The 17,465-nt window shown below is 26.8% G+C and overlaps 1 protein-coding gene across 1 annotated transcript in view; it reads left to right on the plus strand.

Annotated features, from left to right (window-relative positions):
• LOC145842137 (adenylate cyclase type 6-like) overlaps positions 1–13,959 on the plus strand; it is a 36,855-nt gene extending 22,896 nt beyond the window's left edge. Inside the window, exons 9-27 of the mRNA XM_082949527.1 lie at positions 1,297–1,446; positions 2,105–2,229; positions 2,373–2,484; positions 2,721–2,848; positions 3,495–3,656; positions 3,927–4,071; positions 4,921–5,036; positions 6,404–6,560; positions 7,812–7,912; positions 8,185–8,260; positions 8,513–8,650; positions 9,264–9,530; positions 9,798–9,979; positions 10,396–10,531; positions 10,705–10,811; positions 11,707–11,866; positions 12,419–12,623; positions 13,053–13,177; positions 13,352–13,959. Of these exons, the coding sequence (XP_082805653.1) occupies positions 1,297–1,446; positions 2,105–2,229; positions 2,373–2,484; positions 2,721–2,848; positions 3,495–3,656; positions 3,927–4,071; positions 4,921–5,036; positions 6,404–6,560; positions 7,812–7,912; positions 8,185–8,260; positions 8,513–8,650; positions 9,264–9,530; positions 9,798–9,979; positions 10,396–10,531; positions 10,705–10,811; positions 11,707–11,866; positions 12,419–12,623; positions 13,053–13,177; positions 13,352–13,492 (2,733 nt within the window). The 3' untranslated portion in view covers positions 13,493–13,959. The remainder of the gene's footprint in view (positions 1–1,296; positions 1,447–2,104; positions 2,230–2,372; positions 2,485–2,720; positions 2,849–3,494; positions 3,657–3,926; positions 4,072–4,920; positions 5,037–6,403; positions 6,561–7,811; positions 7,913–8,184; positions 8,261–8,512; positions 8,651–9,263; positions 9,531–9,797; positions 9,980–10,395; positions 10,532–10,704; positions 10,812–11,706; positions 11,867–12,418; positions 12,624–13,052; positions 13,178–13,351) is intronic.
• Positions 13,960–17,465: the final 3,506 nt, after the last annotated feature.

A 17,465-nucleotide genomic window follows, 5' to 3' on the forward strand; every position in this document is an offset into this window, starting at 1 on the left:
CATTGCTGTGAAAAACGCTGAATTTTTATCAGTAAACTCTAAAAATAGCTTACAGAGATAAAAAGTATACAAACAACTCATGTTCAAACAAAATTAAGTAACTTCGTGTAAAAGGTGAACTGTCTTGTAAATCTTGTAAAAATTCTAAAAGTTACTTATCTTGTCAAAATAGTGAAAAATTAAACTTTTATTTTTAAGTATGTTTATTGTTTTTCTTTTAACCTTGAACGTCTTGTAAACTTAATTCAAGTTCATTTTGTTCTATTTTGAACAACTATTTTACATCATTACAAATATTCGTTTATCAGCTTAAAACTTTAATCAAGCTCTGAACTTAATTTTAACATTTTAAAATACTTTTATGTTCCTTCCATTTGCGAGTTCTTTTATTTTTAACTCGATAAAGTATCTAAATAGTGTATATACAAACATTACTTCACATACTTATATATTTAAGTTAAAAATGTTATTTAAAAAATGTTTGCTTTTTTTAATACTTTTTTATGAAAGCTTAATTTTACTTTAAAGTACACACATGCACTTACACAAGCATTTTTCAAATATGCATTGAAATGTACAGTGATTTATTTAAATATGTACTACTTTCGAAGTTGTCATTAGTTGTTTGTGTAAAATTATGAAAGCAGCACCTTTAAAGTTTATTGTATTGTGTGAGCTGCAACGTTAAAATATAACATTTTTTTTCCCAATTTCTATATTTACTACTTGTATTTGTAAATAGTAAGCAAATATTAGTATTGAAACTTTCATGTTTGTTCTCAAACAGTTTCATGTTACAGTTAGATATAAGTTATATACATGAAAATTATATCAGAAAATTAAACAAACTTTTTCACTTAAACAAAGAGAAAATCTTACAAAAAAAAACTAGGTTAGTTACTAGTTTGTTCTATTAATTTAGTCCTTCTTAATTTTACTTAGTACCACTGCTAATTTTTATTTCCTAGTTCATAAAATTTGTAAGTAAAAAAGTCGAGTATATTTTTTTCTACGAAGTAAATGAGCTAACGCATTTATTAACTACATTTTTTGCTTACTAGTAACATAGCTTGAATGTCAAGTTTTTTTGTAAAGAAAGGTATTGAAAGAAAAACTAACATCTTAAAAATTGCATAACAGAACTTTACAAAAAATTTTACAAAAAAAAATTCTAGCTTAAGAGTTTATATTTTTCTTAGTATTCAAAAACTTCTACTACAAAAATATTTACTTAAACCCGATATAATTTAACATTATGACATCACGCAGTTGATTTAACATCATGACATCACACAGTTGTTAGCTGACGTCATAATGTATTCATGCGCTTACGTGGTGTGTCTTATGGCGAGGTGGTCAGCAGAATTGGTCCAGAGGAAGGCGTTCACCGAGACCAAGAGCTGCATCGAGGCAAGGATCAGTCTTCAGAAGCAGAACCTTCAACAGGTGAGAAAACTGTGTTAATTTCTAAATTGAGCATAGTTTATTTGAGTTTTTTAGTGTAGTATAATGTAAATTATTCAAAAAAAAAAATTAGTTTATAGGTTCAAGACAAATTTTAGCAGAATTTACGTGGTTCTCTTTTTTTTTTTGAGAAGCTGAATTAGTTAAATGTTAGAAAATAAATAAACTGCATTTAAGTCTAAACGTAATAATAGATTTGTTTAAATGATTTAGTTTTAGAAGTTAAAGACATTAGATATATAACTTGTTCATAATTATAGTTAAAATATAGCAGTTAGTTATAATTATACACATTTATTTTTTTATAGAATCAGACAGAAATGCTTGACTAGTACAAACTTGCAAGTTGATAATAAAAAAATTCATTAATTAGCAGACAGAACTGTTCACATTTGTTCGTATAAGCGAGTTCAAACTAGTTTGTATTTGATCAAACAAACGTACAAAGTAGTAAGCTAAAAATTATTATTTTTTTCTTCAGTCTGTCAATTACTGGTTGTTTTTAGTTAGTACGTGCTAATACCATATGTTTTTATTGGAATTTTTATAAACAACGTAAAAGGTAATGCAAACTCTATAAATTTTACTTTTCAAATAATAACATTCAAAAACACTTCAATATTTCATAAATCACACACAGGAAGGATTATTGTTGTCAGTGTTGCCACGTCATGTTGCTATGGAAATGAAAGCTGACATCGATCAAGCGAAACCGGAACATCAACAATTTCATAAAATATACATTCAAAAATACACAAATGTCAGGTTAGATTATCAAGTATATTTAAATTTGATTAGTATTGGGAGACATTTATTTTTCTAACTAAATAAGCAAGTATTATTAAAAACACTACAAAAATAACTGTCTTATGTACGATACATTTTATATAATGTTATTTTTTAAACAGTATACTGTTTGCTGATATTGAAGGATTTACATTGTTGGCATCTCAATGTAGTGCTGCCTTCCTTGTAAGAACTCTCCATCAGTTGTTCAGAAGATTTGACAAGTTAGCTGCTGTAAGTTGGATATAACAATAAAGAAAATAAAATGCTTCGCTTAATGATAAAAAACATCAAAAGACTAATTTTCTAACAACTTTTAGTACCAAAAACGTTTTAGTTTTTTAAATACCTATTGGTGTAAATTGTAAAATATAGCTAGTTGTTTTTATTTTATGTTCTTAGAAATATATAAATATATCCATTATAATGATGTTTATTAACCTTTAAATTAAGCTTTATTTTCCAATCAGGAAAACAACTGCCTCAGAATTAAGATATTGGGAGATTGTTATTATTGCGTGTCAGGACTTCCTGAACCCAGACCGGACCATGCTCAGTCATGCGTGCAAATGGGACTTGACATGATTGACACCATTTCGTAAGTTGATGTTTGGTGTTTTTAATTCGTTAAAGGTTGTTTGTGATATGTCGTTGTAGCTGAAGTTTTTTACTTTTAACATTTTGTTGTACATGTTTACTTATTAAACCTGTAATCTATTCTTCTTTTCAAAAAAAGGTTTAACACAGAAGAAACTACCCTTTATATATTTTTTTTATTTAGACAAAAGTTAGATAACAAGTATATAATCATCACGATGTTAATTTGGTATGAAGCATGAAAAAAAAGTTTACAAAATAATACATACTTTTCAACCTGAGCTATACTTATGGTTATTAGTTGTTAAATATTTTATACTTAATGCTATACAATTTCAAACTTTCACTCACCCACACAGACTAGTTCAAGAATTGATGGGTGTTGTCCAGTAAAAGCTTTATTAAGCATTTTGTTATTTAAGTCTGAAATGTGGGTGGAAACAATTTCATAATGTTATGCTCAAAATGCATTATTTGCATTGCAACGATAAATTAATATGTTTTAAGTAGCAACCTATTCAGCGTTATTATAATTGCTAACACCGAAACTTAAACTTTGTAGAAGGAACAAAAAACCTTACATACTTTCAAGTCTCAAGTATTTTAGTTGTTTAACTCTATCGACCTTATTCAATCCACTCGAACAGATTAGTTCGAGAAGTGACGGGCATTCCCCAGTTGAACATGAGAGTCGGCATTCACAGTGGTCGGGTTCACTGCGGCGTTCTGGGACTCAAAAAGTGGCAGTTTGATGTTTGGAGCAACGATGCCACATTGGCCAATCACATGGAAAGTGGTGGCATGGCCGGGTATGACGTCATAATCAAATTAATTCAACACGTTCTGTTGTTAACAAATAAATTTTTGAGTTGTTTTATTTGAAAACAGAAATTAATATTTAAGAACAAAATAACTAAAATTTTCAATGTCATCAAAATGATAGTTTAGCAATTTAAATTAAAAATGTTTCTGGTCTTACCCACAATTAGTTTTATATTCTCTCTTCGCAGTTACTTTTTGTAAAAGCGCAAAATAATCTTTGGTTTTAATGACATAAAAGTTTATTAATGACGTAACAGTCGAATCCACATAACGAAAGAGACGTTGGGTTATTTAAACGACGATTATGACGTGGAACCGGGTTTCGGACATGAAAGAGATTCTTATCTAAAAGAAAGAAACATCGAAACATTTCTGATTGTCGGACAGAAAAAAAAAGAAAACGTTTATTTGAGTTTTTATTTAGTTTATACTCATATAGATTTTCGACTATAATAATCCACAAATTGTAGCAAAGATACATTAACTCTAAGAAAAACAATTAAACTGTTTTGCAAGTAACAAAATTTTCTAAACATTTCTATCGAAAACAAAACTAGGTCTGTATTTGTCTGTATAGTGTTCAGTTTATAGAGCAAAATCTTTTATACATCGGTAAGTTATACTCAGAGTAAATCAACTGAAACATCGTTTTTTTTCTAAGTAATGGGTTTTTTAGCACAATAAAACATTAATTTAAAAATACTTAGAAGTTTGTTTAGCTTATATGTTTATATAGTGTTTATAAAAAACTTACAGTTTTAAGCGACTATTTAAAAATTTCTTAAACATTGCTAAAAATACAGATTCTGTAGGACACATGGCATAAAGTTATATCTTGTTTATTGTTTAAGAACGATTGCATTAATATTAATAATGTATGCGGTCGAGGAAATATTACAATGAGCTTTGCAATATTTTATGAATTACTACGCTGTTTTTACAATGATGTTTTAACGTTTAATTTAAATTTTAAATTTTCTTGTTATAAATTTCATGCGATTAAAAATTACATACAATTGACATACGATGTTTTCAATAAAAATCTTAAATGACCAACAAGATTCAGATAATCGTTTTACTAAACTTGCAAACAAGGTTTGGAAAAACATTTTAGACGTTTTATTAAGCAAAACAGTATTACACATCAACTCACTATTGTAACATGTTTAAAGTTTGCAGAAATACATTCATTATCTCATTAGACAAAACTAAATGTTTTTGGAAGTTTAAAATTTTATTTTAATTTTACAGACGGCTTCAATGCCAACATCCTCTTCTCATATTGGAAGTTCGAAAATGGACAGAAAGTTTTCTGGCCGAAGAGACAAGAGGGGCAAAAGGGGAAACAAGGAACTCGAAATCATCGGGTTAGTTGTTGTGACGTCATAATAAAACCAGGAACTCACAAAAGCACTTTGTCTACAAGTAATAGCTAAAAAAGCAGTTTTGAAATTTTATTTTTCTTTTTAGTTTATTTTATTTACAACAGTTTGTATCTTAATTACAGTTTTTATTAAATATGACATCGAACAGTTATAAAACCACTAGAATTTAAAAGTAAATAAAACTAGTATATTGGGATATTATCTGTAATCTTTAGTAAAAAAACTATTTGATTTCTGCAGAAAAAGTTTATGTATAGTGTAAGAATCTTAGGAAGTTTAAAATAAAATCAAACTTAACTATATGCAAACATTTTTTTAGTGGCTGTGTGTGGTAAAAAAAATATATAAGAGTTAAACAAATTTTAAATCAAATATTATAATTTAAATTTAAGTTTAAATATATATCAAAAACTTGTATTTTAGTCAAATTATTTTTCTTTTAAGTACTTGTACATGTTGGTTGAAATGTGTTTTTATCTTTATAAACAGTTTAGCTGTGAGTCTTATACAACCATTTTCGAGTAACTTTTATATATACAAAACAGCATATGAAGCTCTAGACAATAGTTAACCATATGCTAAACAAAATTAAAAAACAAATATTTTACTTACATTGTCAAGTTTATATTACTATAACAAAACAGTAAAATGTGTAAACATTACAAAACTTAGTTTATATGTATTCAAGATGTATACAAGAGTGGCAAAAATATTACAAAATAAAAAGAATCAACTTAAAAGATATTTTTTTTTCTACTGATTTTATAACACTGCAGATTGGTCTCTCAACAGTATGGATAAAAATTAAAAAAATTTAGACAATTTAAGCTTATGTATACTTTCAAAGTCGATCGACGTATACAAATTAAAAATAAACACCCTAAAAACTTAAATCAATGAAACTACTAGATCATTTTTTTTTGTTTTTGGTTAGCATTTTTTAACATCAAATGTGGTCTTTGTCGGTTAGAATAAAGTTCGCTTTATTTATAATTACGTTTTAAGAACAAATAAAACCACTTCTAATCACATTTGAAGGTAGGCAACATAGAACAGCTTGAAAATAAAATTGATAAAGGCCAACAACAGTTTTTAAACTATATTAGTGTACACAATGTTTGTGAAATCTAAACTGACAATTGTTTAAGAGGTAAAAAGTGTTTGTATTGAAATGATGCTATGTCATTGAAATTTTCCGTGTTGGAAACACACTAACCCACAAAAAAAAAAGATCGTGTTACGCTTAAAATTTTATACCTTATAAACCTGCAAACCTTTTAATTTTTCTATTTAATTACTATTTGCTTAATATTTTCAACAAACCCTGAACAAAAACTTTTTGCATCCAGTGTAGGCGCAGACGACGTGTTGGGTCAATCAAACAAACAGGTTTTAGTTGACGGAGAAGTTCTGGAATTTCTCAACCAGGCAATTGGTTCAAACGGATTCCAGGACATCGACAGGGGAAGCCAGTTCAACTGCTGTTCAGAAGATGAAGTGTTTAGAGTAAGTAACACTAGTACAGTTAACGGTAATACGCTGTAAAAAATATCAACTAACTCAGTTCTTTTTGAATTGAACGTAGGGTTTGTTTTTTGGTCAAGTAAGTTCATGCTATGAAAGCAGCTACGTTAGCTCAATTTAACTTTGTGCTTAGTCCTTGTTGACAATTTTATACTTCACAATGTTGTTGCAAGTAGCACGTGACGCTACACACACAGAGTTATTTTGATATGGGAGAATATAAAGGATAACAACTTAAAACAGAAAATAACTCAAATAAAGTTTTCCTTTTCGAATTGAACTTATCGGTAAAATAAACTTTTTGATAAAGTCAAGTTGGGTTTACTTTTAAGATAATTGTACATTCTATTATTCATTATTCTAAAACTGTCTATAACACCATAAGTATTTGGACATGTTCTACTTTCATTAGATATTACTTCAAGTTAATGCTATGATAATGGAAGATGTTTTTAAAAGGTTAATAAAATTAGTAATTTAGAATAAAATGGTTGCGTATTCACGTAGACTTTTTAACAAACTTACTAAAAAAATTTAAACAAATCACTGATTTTTAAAAATATACAAATTAGAAAAGTTCTTATGAAAGTTTTAAAATAAATATTTAAACTAGGTTTACAACTTAAAACCAGCAAAAATTTTGTCATTAACCGAACAATTAAGTAGAACAAATAGGAAAACTAAGAGAAATTGATGTTTTATCTTTTTTTTATAGAAATACCAAAACAAATTAAACTTTTCGATTGAAAATATGAATTTTTAATCGAAACCATTATATCATCAGCTAAAAAACGCCAAAATCTAATTTTTATTGAATCAAACTCAATTAAATTATTTAATGAACTGTCTACATTATAAAGGGAATTTTGTGTGTGCAAAATATCAGCAAATTACTGAAATTATATTTCGTTTTTTTTGACTATCTTTTGTATTTGCAAAGTTAAAAAACTATAATTTTTCTTAAAAGTTTAAATGTATTCGGTTAAACTTCAAGCAAAACATTTGATTTTAACAATATGTATAACAGAAGAAAAAAAATATAGTTTAGTTTTAGCTTTATAGTTTTGATTTATTGAATTGGTGAAAAAGTAGAATGTAATAGTTTATTCTTATAAGAAAAAATATTTATATAAGAAATTTAAAAACTAAAATAAAACAATAAACTATTAGTTGTCAAAAAGTATTTAAATTTGTAAAACTAAAGTAGGTATAGTTAAAAAACCAATTTAACAGGAATATTCAAATCAACAAAAGTTGAGTTTCACAAGATTTTCATTATTTGCCGCTTTTATTTGCACTTGCATTGTTGGAATACAATTTCTAATTTTACCAGTGTTAGTTTCATTGAAATTTTATTTCAAACTATTCCATTGTTACTTTTCGTTCTTAGCAAAAATAGTTGTTTTCTTGTAAAAGATTATGTTTTAGTGGACATAAGTTTTCAAAACAATTGTCACATAATTTTATTTAGTTTTAGGTAAGAAAAATAAATTACAACAATAAAATGAAGTACCTGATACATCAATGCATGATTGAAAATGTTTAAATAATTATAAAAAGCCAAAAATACTACGACTTAAAATTCATTATTGATATTTACTTGCAGAGACAAGATAATAACATTGAGCTTATGTGGAGCAACCCTTCTACTTATAATAACTTCACTTACATTCAGATACGTTGTAAGTTTTTTTTCAATAGAAATTTTGGATAATAGCTTTTATTGATGTACAAGCTTAAATCGAACACTAAGTTAATACAACGGTAACGTAACTGAAGCTTAAACTTAATTGACAAGCTTGTTTTAATTAACACAAAGCAATGATAATTGGTTTGTAACTATACCTATAAAAGTTTTAAGATAGTTTTAACAAAAGTGTTTAAAAATTAAAAATTATTAAAACTATCAGACTTAAAAAAAAAAAAAACTGTAGAATAGCAAGAAAAGTTCTTCAGTAGAAGTCAACATGAAAAGTATAAAAATTTCCACAACCGTGAATAGAAACAGAATTTATCTGGTTGTATGTTTGGTGATTTCCCTTTTCTTGTCCGCATTGTCCGTGGCAAACCTCGTTAGTTTTTTATTTCGTATATTCGTTACGCTTTAACAAGTTACAGCTAAAATATTGCGGTTTCGACTAACGTCAATCTGAACTTAAAAAAAACTTATACTTTTATTTTTATTAATTATAATTTTTTTTTATAATTATTCTAAGTTCAATTGCTACCGTTGTTTCTTTTAAATATGATATACAAAAAAAATATTAAATACTAATAAGCAAAATTAAGCTAAATATTTTCAAGTTCAAGTTTCTCGTAATAGTTTATACTGAGAGATGTTGTCTTCAACTTTGTTCAGTATTTATTTGATAAATTTTGTTTGTAGTTTTTTTGTTTAGTTTTTTTTTTAGTATGTAAACTTAATAAATTTAGCTGTGTGTTTTCTATTTTACTTCAATTCTTCTTTCAAAAACATTTAACAATCCAAAGCAAATTTGGTTTCACTTTTTTTTAGCTGAAAACTGTATACCGACATAAATATTTTTTTTATTAAATTGTTCTGTAGTCTACAACAAATATGATTAAAGTATTACTTATTCTTAAACAAAAAACGTACTATTTTGTTTTTAAACATTTTATAGTCTAACTCAAAAGTAAATGTTGTTTAAATAAAGTACTTTCCAGTTCAGATTAAACACGAGCGTCTCATTGGCCGACTGCGTTGCCAACCTGACAACCAACATCCAATCAGAAGCCGCGAGGCAAATTTCCATGGCGACCGCAGGACCGGGGAGGGCCCAGTTCACCAGACCCACCTCAGTGACGTCACCTTATGACGACCCAATTATGACGTCATACTTGGATTTGTTGAGGGAAAAGTTCAAGTTGCAGGTGAACTCAATTGGAGGAAGACCTGAATGCAAAACTGAAATTATTTGCGATTTTCCACAAGTTAGTAGTTTAAATAAGTATTTAGTTATTTTTTATAAACTTTTAGTATTAGTAACTTTTTTGTTAGTCAGTTTTGATAGTTATTTACGGTTTAAATAGTTATACATTTTTTAAATACATATTTAAACAGCTGAATTAACATTAGTTAAAAAAAACAATTGTAATAAACTTGTTTAGAACAACCAAAATCTTCCTCACTATATTTGTTAATTAAGTTAACTATTTTAATCTTTATATTTTTCTATATTAAATAAAAAAATTTTTCAGTATTTCACTTACTGCCTGATTTTGTCTTTCCTGTCTTGCATCCATCTGACGTCATCAAACACTTGTTGCCATGGGAAACTCGTATTTCTCCTCTCCCAACTTATAATCTACTCTTGTTACGTCATAATGGTAAACCCGTCGCTATTTCAAAACGCCCACGATCTCAACATGGCCACTTTCATGTTTGTTTTATTTTATAAATTAGATATTAAGCTTAGGATTACAAAATAGTTTAATAACTTTACAACTTTTTTTCATCAGTATTATAAATAAAATTGTTATTAAAACCTAAAAAACCACGACTTTTAAATAATTTTTTCATTAATACTATAAGTTAAAATATTTTTTTAATAATAATTTTGTTGTTTTTGCAACAAGGACTTGAAACAAGAATTATTTTACTCAACAACTTAAAACTAGAAAATAGTTATATAAACAGTCATCCATATATTCTAACTTTATGTACAGTAATCAAGAAGCATGTACAAACCTTAAATAAACCTTAATTTCAATGATACTTCTTTATTTCAAAAATTTTTTCTGCCATGAACAAATTAATTTTCTATTTAACTATTCAAAAATTTAACTATTTCAACAGGTATGATGAGACAAACCAGGTGGGATCACTTGTTTTGATGACTCCAATTATTTTGTTTTTATTTATTGCTGCTATTTATGTTCAAGGTAGGCAGGTTGAACAAACTGCTAAAATTGACTATTTGTGGAATAAACAGGTTTGTTTGATTGTTATTACTTAAGTTAGGAGATACACTTCAATGACTTTAGTAGAATTGAACTCTAACTTATTTAAAAATATTTAAAAAAATGAGGAATTAATCAAAAACTAGGCATAATTTCTTAATTTCTTTAATGTTCTTAATATATTACTCACTTATTTGTGTAATAGGCAGCAGAAGAAAGAGAAGATGTACAGAAAAAACAAGCATATAATAGAAAACTTTTACACAATATATTACCTGTTGACGTGGCTAGATACTTCCTTGAAAGAGAACCGTAAGTTTGTATAGTTTAACAGCTTAACACATGATTGGAAAACAATTCATTACTGCAAAACCGAGTTTTAAGTAGCTAAAACTGTTTTGTGTATGCTACGATTATATATTTAAAATATGTTCAAAATTAAGATAGTGTTAGTTTTATTTAAAAATTTGAGTAATTGTAGCAGCTTCACCTTTTCAAATAAAACTTGATGCTTTTGCTAAAAAATCAAATCAACACTTTCAATATGCGTCGAATAATCCCAATAATAAAAAATTACTAAAGCTTTGTAACAAAAGCATATATAAATATTAGTTTATCGAAAAAAAAATAGCTTGGAAAAACTAACTGAGTTATGAGCTTTACACAATTAAATTGTTCATTATTCAAAACCGTTTCAATTCTCTTTCTCTAACAAAAAGTGACAACTTAATTTTTTAACAATTATAATTTTAATAGTAGCTTCTTAAAGTTTACATGGTTGACAACAACAGTGTTACATGTGGTCAAAGTTAATTGTCTTAATGAATTTATTGAACATAACTGGTGTAATATTTCGCAATATATAATTCTGTTTTATATTTTCTTAACTGTTTAGTTTATTTAAAAAATAAAGACGACAAAAACATTATTTTTAAAGTTGGTAGAAAAACTAAAAAATAAAAAAATATTAAATTGCATACATATCTAAAAAGCAGACAAGTGTTACTAATCTTCGTATCAAAACTTACAAATAGAAATGTATAGTTTTCTTATTAAGTTAGTTTAAACTAAAGTTAATGAATTAAATATTTATTAAAATTAACGTATGTTTTATAAAGTTTGCATACATTTAAGCTTTCTAAACTAAGTATAAAAGTATTAAAATCTAATAAACTTTAATAGTAATGAAAAATAACACTACATACAGAGGGAATTCAGACGAGTTATTCTGTCAGAATTGTGAGTGTGTGGCAGTTATGTTTGCAACAATTGTTAATTTTTCAAACTTTTACATGGAATTGGAAAGTAACAACGAAGGTGTTGAGTGTCTCAGACTTCTCAACGAAATCATCGCTGATTTTGATACTGTAAGTTTGTTTATTACTTAATAACTAATCCATTAGGTACTAAGAAATGTAACTAAGTAATAAATTGATTATTTACTTAACAAATGTTTTGCTTCCTTTGAGTTTTGTATAGTTTTAGTGGTCATACTTTACAACTTTGTTTTGTTCTAATCAAACAAAACTACATGTGTACCAAAACTTATTACATAAGTAAATATAGAGTAACAACGACAAGAATAGAGTAGTAGTATACATTTTGTACTGTAGGCTTTTAAAGAATCTACGAAGTTTGATTAGAATTATGTTTGACTTTAAATAAATATTTAATATACTAGCTCTAGATTAAATACAATTTCTTAAAGTTAATTATTTATTAAAATTTAAGAATTCAAATTTGAAGTTGCTTTACGACTATGTAATTAGACATACAAGGTCCATACAAGTCTTATACACAGATAATATTTTTGGTAAACAAAAGTAAATTGATACTAGTATAAAACAGTTTGAACTTGTACGAGTCACACTTTTATGCATTTAAAATTCTAAGAATTTCTTTTTATAATTTTTGTACAGATAATAAGTGAAGAGGAGTTCTATCAGGTGGAAAAAATAAAAACAATAGGATCGACATACATGGCGGCGTCAGGGTTGAATGATTCCACCCACGACCAAAAGGGTATGTCCCACATATGTTGCCTAGCAACCTTCGCCATGAGACTGCAGCATCAGTTGGCCTACATCAATCATCAGTCCTTCAATAATTTCACCTTCAGAATTGGTTTGTTTACTTATTGTAAACGAAATGGTTGTTTACATCAACTGTCAATCATTTTATTATATCACTTTCAGAATTGGTTTGTTTTTCTATCAATTCATTAGAAAATTTAAATTATTCAAATAAATTATCAGTCTTCAAAAACATTACTTTTTGAATTTTTTTATTATTATTAAAATGCAAGGTTTTCCAAAGTCAATTTTTGAATCGCCATTTTTATTGGATAATACCCCTTTTCTAATTAATGACTCATTTAATTTCTAACCCTTTCACTAGTTATTTTACTCTAAAAGTTAAAATTGCGCCGAAAACTAGACAATACCGCTTATTCTATGAAACCCTTGTGAAATCAGACGTAAAAATATTTTGAAATTTTCATATGAACACTCTGGTTATTTATATTACATTTTTAGTTTGTCTATGTTTAACCAGGGTTAAATATGGGAAAGGTGGTTGCCGGGGTGATTGGGGCGGATAAACCACAGTACGACATTTGGGGAAACACCGTAAACGTTGCTAGTAGAATGGACAGTACCGGCGTCGCTGATAAAATACAAGTTTGTAGTATCAAAAATTATATATATATATATAGTATATAATAGTACAATGTCCAAGAAAGTAAAATTAATAAAGAAACAATGGTGAAAATAAATTTCAAAATAGTTAAAGTGTATTTATAACTTTTTACATGTAATGTTATTTTTAATTTATTTATATTATATTTTGTTCAGGTGCCGGAGGAGATGTACAAGCTTCTATCTTCCAAGGGTTTCGAATTGGAACCCAGGGGTCTTGTCAAGGTGAAGGGGAAAGGGGAAATGATGACGTATTTCCTCAACGGGCCCCGCCCCAACGTACCCCCTAAAAGCTGATAAAAACTGAAGTAAAGTTATGATGAAAATAGTTGGGTGGTTGTAAAACAAAAAGTTGTTTGACCTGTAAGGAACGCTAAAGCTGAAGCTGTGTACGATCTTGTCTCATCAAGAAATAATTTGACTCTGTGACGTGAAAACCTCCTGCCGTATTTTTCTTACCCAGAACAGGGAAGCTGTGCATTTCAACAGAGACGTGGATGTAGAACTATTTTCAAAAATGTTTTGAAAAATATTACAACAATTTAATTTTAATCAAAATATAGACTCAAATATATAGAAAACTGTTCGCGTTATTGCCTGGGCAGGTTTAATTTTTACTAAAGTTATTAAGTTAATACTTTTTTAAATTTGGTGTTTGATTATTTTAACGAATTTAAAGTGCTGCTAAATCATCTTGCAATGTTTATTAAATTTATATACTGGTTTTTTAATACATAATGGATTATTTAAAAAGAATGTTTACAGATTCTTAAGTTCTGTTATGCGACGAATTTCTAAAAACCTAGAAAATTTAAAACTTTGTTTGTAATAAATTTTTCGTACAATAAACAATTGATATAAATGTGTTATCATTTATCAACTATTTATCAAATGTGATTTTTTTAAAGAAGATATTTATTTTTTTTATATCCTAGTAATAAATTAATTAAAATGTTTAAAAAAAGTTTTATTTTGTTTTGTTTGAGTAGGTAACATTTTATGCTTAATATATTTTTATTTGGACACGGTTTTTGGAATCTAAAATATTTAATTTTAATCAAACTAGTAGTCTAGAAATATTTTTAAACCGATTAATGTAGTATTTTTAATGTTTTTGTCTGTATGCTATACATCTTAATAATCTTTAGTTTTTTCTTTAACATTAAGATTGGATAAATTCTTATTACACAATTGATTTGCCTAAAATGTAATTTGTTGTTGTTTTACACAATGCTAATTTTTTCTAAAGTTCATGTTTGTCGACATCATTCTCTCTTAACATTACTACTTTTTTTCTAAATAATTGTTAAACAAATTTCCAATATTTTTATTGAGGTATTTAAGTCAGATTACTTAACAATGTGTTTATAAATTTTTCTATAGTTGTTCTTTAAATCATTTAGGTAATTGCTTATCTTTGCACTGTTTTTCATTAAACTTGTTTTAAGATAATGTTGTTTTTATTTATGTTTACAAATAAAACATTTATGTAAGTTGTTTTTACTACTGAAAAACTTAATTTAATTCAACTCTCAAAATAAAAACAAGTGTGTAAAGTCATCAGCTTTTACTCATTGTTTTGAATTTTTAACAAAAAAATTATTTACAGTTCATTATATATAAGGTTCTCATTTTTACTAAGTATAGTTACCTGCTAACTAGGTACGAATTGCCCGTAGTGTACGCCTTTTTTAGCCGAAAAACGCTGTGTTCAAAAGCAGTTTTTATTTGGTTTAAAAATAAGCAAACCAACCTTAAACTAGTTATACAAAAGTATTGTATTTAAAAATAAATTTTTCTGTGTTAAATTAAAACAATTTCAAACTAAAGGAACCAAAAAATAAGTTATTAACTTACGAACTGTATATAAAATCCAATGTTTAAAAATAACATATATTTTAAATTTATTCATTTAAAGAGAACTATTAACAGTTTAATTTAAGTTTGCAAACCTTTGGATTATAACATAGGAGCATAAAACACTTAAAAAGTTATTCAAAACTTAAATAAACGAAAACATTGGACAGTGCATTTATTATTTACGTACCCAATGATCGCAACATAAACGTGAAAAGCGTATAAGAAAGCGCTATTAACGAAATAAACGAACATTTCAATTGACACTTACATACCATATGATTGAAGCACAAACAAAATGTCGTATAAAATAACGACAGAATATAATAAAGAACACTGCAATTGAAATTTATTTATAACTTTTGAACTTTATATGCTTTTGAAAACAAGTCTGTTAGTGTAGCTTGTCGTTTGGGTTTAGCAGACCTTTATTTTTGCTTTTTTTTAATAAGTTTTAGAACCCTATACTAGTGTTTTAGAATACACAGTTAAATAAAAGCTCGATCAATATTTTCGCAAATATTTGTCTATTTAAAATTAGTAATTACATAATTACACGTGATATGTTAATTCTAAGGATACAACGAAATAAAAGATAGATTTAGACAATTTGTGGGTTATATTTAAATTATATAAACAAATACTTACTTACGAGTATATATTTAAAATAAATACTCATGACTACTAAAATACTTCCAGTAAGTATGTTTTAGCTTTATGATGAAAGTTTATGGGGATTTCGCATTCATTTGTAAATATTATTAGCTTTTGTTATGATTTTATTAGGCTTTAAGTATTTAATTAAAGACCAAAATTTCCTAGGTACGCACTGCCAATTTGGTACGCACTTTTGTGTCGTGTTCAAAGTACGTACCTAGTTTGCAAGTTACTGTACTTCTGCTTTTAATTTTCTAGGTTGTTATTAAATCTTGGAAACTTTCGTTAACCTTATTTTTTTTAAAGAACAAACTAGATTAAGTAATAAAACTTTTCAGTGGTTCTAGAATAAAAGTTTAGCGTTTTTGTTTTGTCATAAGTTTTTAACCATAAGTTATATTATTATTTAGTTTCTACTTACTCTTTTCTAGTCTTAAATATAAAATTTGCAAATACATAAAAGTCAAAAAAACAAAAATTAAACTTAAAACAACTGTTTACATAAGTAACTATACATATTTTCATATATTTAAAAGATAAGCTTTTAGTACCACTGTTGTATGAAACTATTAAACTGTTTGTTGACTTAGACTAAAAAAATCGATGATTCAACATTTTATCAGTAGTTTACGGCAAGGAGTTTTATGCTTTTCGAAGTACACATTGTGTTGTTGAATAAAAAGCCGTGCACGCACTCTGATTTTTAGCATTAGTGCATCTTATCTAAGGCAACTGTTTCGTGCTTTAACAGTTATGAACTTAAACAAAACAATAAGAACATAGACAAGGCTCGAACTTCGAACTATAAGTGCGTACCTTGCTTTAATTGCGAACCTAAAGGGAAGTGCATAACTTACAGTTTTGAGAGAAATTCAACCTTAATCCTATATAGGTAATTTATTTAAATCGCTAAAAAAATGTATTTGGTAATTTTTTTATGTACTTAATTTCAGAGACTGCATACCTCTTAAAGTTCGTATATTTCCGATGTTTTTTATACTGTGTTTACTATAATTTGTTTAGCATGTAAAAAAATGATTACATAGCAATATAAAACAGAAAAAAAAAACGATTTGGAGTACATTTTTAATAGTTGATAAATTTTCTATGCATAGAACCAAGTCTAAAATATTTAATAAAAAAAAAAGAACGTGCAAAAATCAAAAATTGCCTAAAAGATTTAAACCCGAAATACGTAAAATAAATTTTTAGAAGAAAAAGTATCTAAACTAACCACTAAAGAAAGTTAAATTAAAAGTTGATGAAAGGTTATCAAGACTGATTTGCCTTATATAAAAGACTTAAAAATCGATTTTTAAATTCAATTTACTCGTTGATGAATTAATAAAGTTTATAACTTTGTTGAAATAGTTTAATGTGTTTGTTATTATAGTAATGGATACTAAATTATGTCTAGATAGTTTAAAACAGTAGTATTGTTGAAAAAATAAACCAAAAGTTTTAGATATGATTATTTTTAAAATAAATTGCATGAAAATCCATAAATTATTTAGCAAGTTTATTACATAATACATAGTATTATGAGTAACTTTTTTGAATAAGCAAAAGTCTAATATATTGTTTTTATACAATTGAAAAACAAATAGAAATTGCAAATATAGTTAGCAGCATCTCTATCATTCGTAACAAATGATCTATAAGAAAAATAAACACCTCAGTTACTTGGTATAACAAAAAATTTCAAATACAAAAGTACAAGAAATTTTATTTAGATTACTGCACACACGAGTTTGAA

Source organism: Thalia democratica, chromosome 8, assembly GCF_965202585.1.
Source record: "Thalia democratica chromosome 8, ktThaDemo2.hap1.1, whole genome shotgun sequence".
NCBI classification, from domain to species: domain Eukaryota; kingdom Metazoa; phylum Chordata; class Thaliacea; order Salpida; family Salpidae; genus Thalia; species Thalia democratica.